This window comes from Penaeus chinensis, chromosome 7, assembly GCF_019202785.1.
Source record: "Penaeus chinensis breed Huanghai No. 1 chromosome 7, ASM1920278v2, whole genome shotgun sequence".
NCBI lineage: Eukaryota > Metazoa > Arthropoda > Malacostraca > Decapoda > Penaeidae > Penaeus > Penaeus chinensis.
In genome coordinates, this window is record NC_061825.1 from 4,546,354 (window position 1) to 4,554,613 (window position 8,260).

General features: G+C 34.2%; 1 protein-coding gene across 1 annotated transcript in view; it reads right to left on the reverse strand.

Annotated features, from left to right (window-relative positions):
* The window catches only part of LOC125027591 (beta-1,3-galactosyltransferase 5-like), a 53,740-nt gene extending 46,634 nt beyond the window's left edge, over positions 1 to 7,106 (reverse strand). The window contains exon 1 of the mRNA XM_047616703.1: positions 6,896 to 7,106. Within this exon, the coding sequence (XP_047472659.1) occupies positions 6,896 to 6,970 (75 nt within the window). The 5' untranslated portion in view covers positions 6,971 to 7,106. The remainder of the gene's footprint in view (positions 1 to 6,895) is intronic.
* Between the last annotated feature and the right edge of the window lie 1,154 nt (positions 7,107 to 8,260).

Below are 8,260 nucleotides of genomic sequence, written 5' to 3' on the forward strand. Positions count from 1 at the left end.
AAGAAAAATAAAGAAAATAATAATAAACAAAATAAAGGAGAGAGAAAAAAAAGACAAAGAAAACGCCTTTTTCTAATAAATAAACAAATCAAATAAACGAGAGAGAAAAAGAGACAAAGACGCCAAAATTAAAATAAATAAATAAGTAAATAAACGAGAAAGAAAAAAAAGACAAATAAAACTAAAAAAAGAAAAACAAATAAAATAAATAATAATAAACGAGAGAGAAAAAAAAACGGACAAAGAAAACGCCAAATTAATAATAACCAAAATAATAATTCCGAAAAAAAAGAAATATAGAAAACGGGAGCTTTCAATCTAATTCAGTGACCGTGACTCAATAACACTTTTAATTTTTTTTCTTAAAGTGGCTTAGCGACACAAAATGACGGTGAAATATTAGAAAAAAAAGAAAGGAAGAAATTGAAGGAAATTTCGGAGAGTCAGAGGGTTAAATGTGGATAAAGGATAAGGGAAGAAATTGGTGTAGAATGGGGGGGGGGGGGAGAGAAAGAGAGATAGAGAAAAATACAATAAAAGAAGAAAATAAATTGTGTATGTGTGTGTGCGTGCGTGTGCGTTCGTGATTGTTCATGTGGGTGTGCGTGAGCGATTATTCATGTGCGTGTGTTCTTGTGCACGTGCGTGATTGTTCATGTGCGTGCGTTCTTGTGCATGTGCGTTCGTTCTTGTGTGCGTGCGTGCTTGCTCATGTGCGGGTGCGTGCGTGGGTGTGTGACGCACAAGACGCTTCGCAACACTAACAATTATGGCCACAATCAGCCGATTTCGTAATTGTTTTTTGAATTACCGGACTGGCGTTAATAGTATAAACATCGAGTGTGACGTCACGGTGTCGAATTGCCGATGCTGTCTTCATCACTGCAATTATGATCCGATTATTAAAGTAATTGCTGTTATTATTTTTATTACAGAGTTTGTGTGGCTTTGCTTTGAGAAATTCATTATTGTTTGTTATCTTCAAGACTTTGATATCACTTTTAATGCCCCTGTTAATAGCAATATCTTTGTCACTGAATCCTTTCTTCTGAATATTATCATTATTAATATTGTAATCCTTATTATAGTTATTATTTTATTCATCAGTTATCTATTTATCATCATTATCGCAGTTGTCAGTTTCATCATAATTATTATCAATATATTTCATTATTATTTTGTCTGTCTTTATCCATTCTTTTCTTTTATTGTTTTATCTGTGTTCTTAAATTTTGGTAACAGGTGCTATTATTATCCATGAAACTACAATCAACTGTAAAGTGGTTGTTTAAGCAAACAGCTCTTTAACATAAACAAACACTCCCTTTCTCCTTTAGTTGCCAGTTATTGTTTTTAATTCTATTTAATGTCGGCGCTTATCTCCGGACATTGATGCTACGCAGGCAAGTGTTCATATATGGTCATCTCATAATTCGCTTGTTCAGCTTTAGTTAATTAGGTAGTAATGAGATGTCCCGGCAGTGTGTAAAGATTTAGTAAATTGTGATTCTGTCTCTGTCTGTCTGTCTCTGTCTCTGTCTCTGTCTCTGTCTCTGTCTCTGTCTCTGCCTCTGTCTCTGTCTCTGTCTCTGTCTCTGCCTCTGTCTGTCTTTCTTTCTCTCTCACTCTCACTGTGTGCTGTGTGGTGCAGCGGTAGCGATCTCGTCTAGCAAACTTGCTGACCTGTGTTCAAATCCCTCGCCGCCAGTGGATGGTAATCCCGGCCATTCCTTGCACACAGGGGATAACTTAGAAGCAAAATGAAACAGACACTATGTCACACCAAGAATATCCATTGTAACAAATGGAATCAAACTAAACCTTTAAACCTATAAATCAAACCTCTCTCTCTCTCTCTCTCTCTCTCTCTCTCTCTCTCTCTCTCTCTCTCTCTCTCTCTCTCTCTCTCTCTCTCTCCCTCCCTCCCTCCCTCCCTCCCTCCCTCCCTCCCTCCGCCCCTCTATCTATCTATCTATCTATCTATCTATTTATCTATCTATGACGCACCCTGTGGGTGCTTCTATCTATTTATCTAAACAGATATATATATATAGATCGTTAGATATATAGATATATTTATATATGAACATAAGTAGAATTGACATAGATATAGACACAGATACAGACGGACAGACAGATAAATAAGGATAAATATTCAAATAGAAATAGATAGAAAGAGATAAGGTAAATATTCAAATACAGCCCCCGAGTGGATCAAACTACGAGACCGTGCTTGCAAACCGTTAAAAACAAGGGCAAGGCCTCTGATGTTCTGCTTTGAAGCACCTCTGTACTTTTATTACTAGGCTATTGCATGGCTTACACTCCCTAATTGCTTGCTTAATGACATAATAAAATAGGAACGTTATTCACCTCTCTCTGTGTCACGGAGTAATTATAACGGCGGCTTTCATGCGCGAATATGTAGGGTGGTTCATAAAACGCTTTATAATGAGGGTGAAGCTCGTAGTTAGTACGCTGAATTTTATACATTTGGAATGTTTTATTGAAATGAATGATACAAGTTTTAGGCACTGTATTATATGAGTCTTGCTTATTTTTTTATTCAAAGTTTTCTGTAGCAATGTTTTATTTTCTGTTCTGTATCATAATAACTAATACTTATTATCATTATATATATATACATATATGTGTGTGTGTATTTTTTTATATATTTTTTATAAGTTTTCTGTACCAAATAAATATTCATTTTCTGAACTAAATAACTAATCATATATTTACTTCTCTTTATTCTTTTTTTTTTTTTTTTTTTTTTTATTCAATAGATTCCACTTCTCTTCGTTTGCTCTTTAAATCCAGTTGTAAAACCCAAAGTGAAACAGTGAAGCCTGTGAACGGAGCATTGAATGAAGCCAAATAGCGAATCGACAAAGCAGGTGATTGATTATTTTAAGACTGAAGCTATAGGTGAACATAATTATCTCCTTTTTTCAATATTTTTTTCTTTTGTTTTCTTTATTTATCTTTCTCGTTTTCGTTTTCTTTCTCGTTCTCTTTCTCGTTTTCGTTTTCTTTCTCGTTTTCGTTTTTCTTTTCTCGTTCTCTGTCTCGGTCTCTTTCTCATTCTCGTTCACGGTCTCTGTCTCTGTCTCTATCTCTCTCTCTCTCTCTCTCTCTCTCTCTCTCTCTCTCTCTCCTTCCCTCCCTCCATTTCCCTTCTTCCCTCTCTCCCACTCCCTCTTCTCCCCTCTCCTCCATGCCTCCCTCCCCCCACCCCCGTACCTCATCCTTCAAAAACAAATAATTTCAATCCAGCAAGCAAGCAGGAGCGCACATTACAGCATACGTCACTTCAGTCCTTTGTTATGATCCTCCTGCGCCTCCGGGCAAACCCACATCCTGCAGGGGGCAAGGGAGGGACATGGGAGGGGTTGGGGGTGGATGGAGGGGAGTGGGGAGGGGGGAGGGAGGTGAGGAGAAGGGTTAAGGGGCGAGGAAGGGAGGGGGGAGGGGAGGGGAAAGAGGGGGGAAGGGGGGGGCCAGTTATCCTTATTATCCAGCTATGAAACGCCGGCAAGTTTAAACCGTCCGGGATGCAGGATTAAAAGCTGGAAGGATGTGGTAACAAAAGGCTTTATCACTGACTTTTGTTTTTTCGTGTTTTTTTATGTACGTTTTTGAAGCCGTTTTCGTTTTTGGTTTGTTCGTTTGTTAGTTTTTCGTATATTTATGAAAATCGTTTTTATAATTTACTTATGTTTGTTTTGATAATGTTTGTCTAGTCTACTTTCCGAAGTTTCATATTTGTAACACCCATTTGATGGAATTTTAAGAGGCTGTGTATATTTCTTCAATTCTTAAAATTCTCAATATTTTTTTCTTCTCTGATTCATAATTATCCTATTTTCTGTAACATCACAATTTTTCGTTTTTTTCTTCGTAAGTCGACTTTGTGACCAAACAATTAATTTAATTCTTTAAAAATAACCGCTTGTTTTCCTTCCCGAATTATGTTCAAGAAAAACAGAAAAAAAAAACTTAAAAAATAAGTATAAATATAGTCGGTTATATAATCTTTAAAAAAAACAGAAAAAAATGAAAAAAATAATCTTTTTCCTTTTATTTATGATACTTCTCTTCAAGAAATTTCGAGCGTCCGTGACTTAAATTTTTTTTCTTTTTTCTTCTTTTTTTTTAAAGGAAAATTCAGTCTTCTGTGGTTTTCCGGTTATTTCCGGTCCCTTGTAGCAATCTTGCATTTAAGATTCTGAATCCGGCGTCGCTGCTGCCTCGCGACCCTCGCTCCCTCGCGGACTTCGAAGCTATTTTCTCTCGGCTGTTGTTGTTGGTGGTGGTGGTGGGGGGGGGGGGGGTTGGTGGTGGTGGTGGTTATTTGGTGGTGGCGTTGTTGTTGTTGTTGGTGGTGGTGGTGGGGGTGGTGGTGGTGGTGGGGGTGGGGGTGTTGGTGGTGGTTGGGGTGTTGTTGTTGTTGGTGGTGGTGGTGGTTATTTGGTGGTGGCGTTGTTGTTGGTGGTGGGGGTGGGGGTGGGGGTGGTGGTGGTGGTGATGGTGGTGATAGTGGTGGTGGTGGTTATTTGGTGTTGGGGTTGTTGTTGTTGTTGGTGGTGGTGGTGGTGGTGGTAGTGGTGGTAGTGGTGTTGTTGGTGACGGTAATGGTGTTTGTGTTGTTTGTTACTTTTGTTGTTGCTGTTGTTGCTCTGAATGTTGTTTGTATTTGCTTCTATTGTTTTTTGTTGCCATTGTTTTTGTTTATTGTCGTTGCTATAAAGACTGTTGTTGATGTTGATGTTGTTGTGTTTGCTGTTACTGTTTTTGATACTTGTATCGTCATTGTTATTCCATTGTTATTAAGATTGCAATTTATTATCATTTTTTTTACTTTTTATTTTGCGCATTTCTAGACAATAATAAATTGTCTAAAAAAAAGTGTTATATAATTATCCTTCCTCCCAAATTTGTCAAAATAGTTATTTCTTGTTTATTTCCATTTCAACGAAATATTTACATCAATTTCGAATCAAAACAAAAGGATATGTGTTGGTAATATATGGAATATTTGAAAAAAAAAAAAAAATAATAATCTACAGTTGTGAAAGGAAACATTATACACTCCAAAAAAAATAGATTAAAAAATGGATAAACACACGATAACCAATTTTAAAAAAACACACAAAGAGTAATAACAATAATAGAATACAAATTATCCCAAGAAACATACCTATTTAAATTTTTCTCCGTTTTTAAAGTCTTTCCAAAATCGAAAAGCTAAAATAAGTCAGAATAAAGCCGGTGGTCAGACAAAATTCGGATTCAAATTAAAAGCAGGTCTTCTGCGGTTCCTCTAACACGAATATTTGTAGCAAATAGTCTGGAATCATAATGTAGAATCCTCTCATTTTCAGAATACTCCGAGTTGTTTTAGAAATTGTTATCTTTACTGGCCAAATGTTTGTAGATATATACATATAAATACAATCGTAAACACACATATTGCGCGCACACACACACACACACATACACACACACACACACACACACACACACACACACACACACATATATATATATATATATAATTATATATTAATAGTATATATATAAATATATATATATATAATTATATATTAATAGTATATATATAAATATATATATATATAATTATATATTAATAGTATATATATAAATATATATATATATATATATATATATATATTGTGTGTATATATATATATTATATATACATACATACATATATATACATATATACTATGAATATATAAATATAAATATATACATATATGTATATATATATTTATACATTATATATATATATATATATATATATATATATATATATAATGAATATATGAATATAATATGTGTATGTATGTATGTATGTATAGATAGATAAATAGATAATATATATATAATAAACATAATATATCATATATATAGATACACAGATGTATATGTATATATACATATATATATAAATATATAGATCTGTGTGTGTATGTTTATATACATATTTATATATATATACATATATACATATATATATGTATATGTATACATATATATATACATATATTCATATATATATATATATATATATATATATGAATATATGTATATATATATTATATAATATGTATATGTATACATATACATATTATATAAATATAAATACATATATTCATATATAAACATATATATATACACATATTTATTTACTCATATAAATATATATATATATATATATGTATATATATATATATATATGTGTGTGTGTGTGTGTGTGTGTGTGTGTGTGTGTGTGTGTGTGTGTGTGTGTGTGTGTGTGTGTGTGTAATGCATATAATATGATATGATATGATATATATATATATATATATATATATATAAATGTAAGCATATACACACAGACATATATGTGTATGTATATGTATATATATATATATATATATATATATATATATATATATATATATATATGTATGTATATGTATATATATGTATATATATATGTGTGTATATATATACATATATATATATATATATATATATATATATATGATGATGACAATAAAAATATAGATACAGACACTAAGCGTTTTCTACAGTTCCTTCGCACGGGATGGCGTTCACTCTCCGCATCTTCCTAATCAGCCAAGTGTTAATCCAATTACAACAACACAATCAAATAAATCCGATAAATTCGAAAAAAGAAAGAAAGACTACAAATATCAAGAAAAGAAAAAAAAAAGAAAATAAGGAAAAAATGTGAAAATAACGAAGAGGGTTAAAAAATAAATAAAAGTCACAGTAAAATAATTCAGATAAATGGAATAAGATAAAAAAAACAATAAGAAAGAAAATAAGAAGGGAATACGGAAATATATTTTTTTCTTACCTGTATCACAATCCAAGGTAGTTTTTCGGCATAATTTTTGCCGTTTTTCCATTTCTTTCGGAAAAGGAATCTCATCTTGGCGTTGCTGGTTCTCGAGGCACTTTGAGGGAGAAGGAGGGAGAAGGGAGAAGGGAGAAGGGAGAAGGAGGGAGAAGGGAGAAGGAGGGAGGAAAGGAGGGAGAGGGAGAAGGGAGAAGGAGGGAGGAAAGGAGGGAGAGGGAGAAGGGAGAAGGAGGGAGGAAAGGAGGGAGAGGGAGAAGGGAGAGGGAGGGAGGGAGGGAGGGAGGGAGGGAGGGAGGGAAGGAGGGAGAGAGAGAAAGAGAGAGAGAGAGAGAGAGAATAAAGAGATGAAAAAGAAAGACAGAAGGAAAGAGGAAAAACGAAAATAAATAAAGAAAAATCAAAGATAAGAGAGAGAGAGAGAGAGAAGAAGGAATAGAAAAAAAATGAAGAAGAGAGGATAGGAATAAGACGAAAATGAAAATGAAAGAAAAATAAAGAATAAGAGAGCAAGAGAGAGAGGCTAATCTGACCTCTGACCCGCCAGCCTTGACCAGGTGTTCGTGTGTTAGCACTCAACTTATAAATCAACTTTCTCTCTCTTTTTTTTTCTTTTTTTTTTTTTTACTTTTTTTTACATACGTTGGTTTCACTTGCTGTTTTGAATATTAATCTATATTTTCTATATTTTCATATTTTTGGTTTCCTTTTTTCACTATTTTCACGGTTGTGTTATTATTATTATTATGATGGTTGTGTGATAGTATGTTTTAAGTGTTATTAAATATCGTTTATTGCAAAACACTTTTTAGTTCCAACATAATTATCTGTTGTTGAAGATAAATATTTATTTTTTTCTCCAAAAATAGTACCAAACTTTTTCTCTTTTTTTAAATATATTTCACACCTCTTTTAAAAAAAATCTGATTCGACACTCCAATCACATCCACTTCAAAGAACACGAAGAACGATCACACGCAGATCAATATTACGAATCCAAGACCATAATAATCCATGATTTAAATGTCCCGATCTCGCTTCTCGCGCAGTGCGGCTGGTCGGCGTCGCAGCACAGAGGCCCGGGAGCGTACAGACCCGACGTCCGCTTCTGGCCGTGTCTGGCGCACTACTGACTGCTTACTTTCCCGCCGTTGGAGTCGACCCCCCCCCCCCTACCCCCCCAAGGCATCTTCCCCCCCCCCTACCTTTCCCCCTCCCCCCTCCCTGTGTGTTTTCCGAGTGGCACTGTGGTTGATGAGTGCCTCGTGAGTGCCGTTTTGTAGTTTTTTTTTGTGTGTTTTATTATTCGTGAAGTTTGGTCTTATTGCTTTTAGAAGTCGATGTGTGATGTGTTGGTTATTTTTT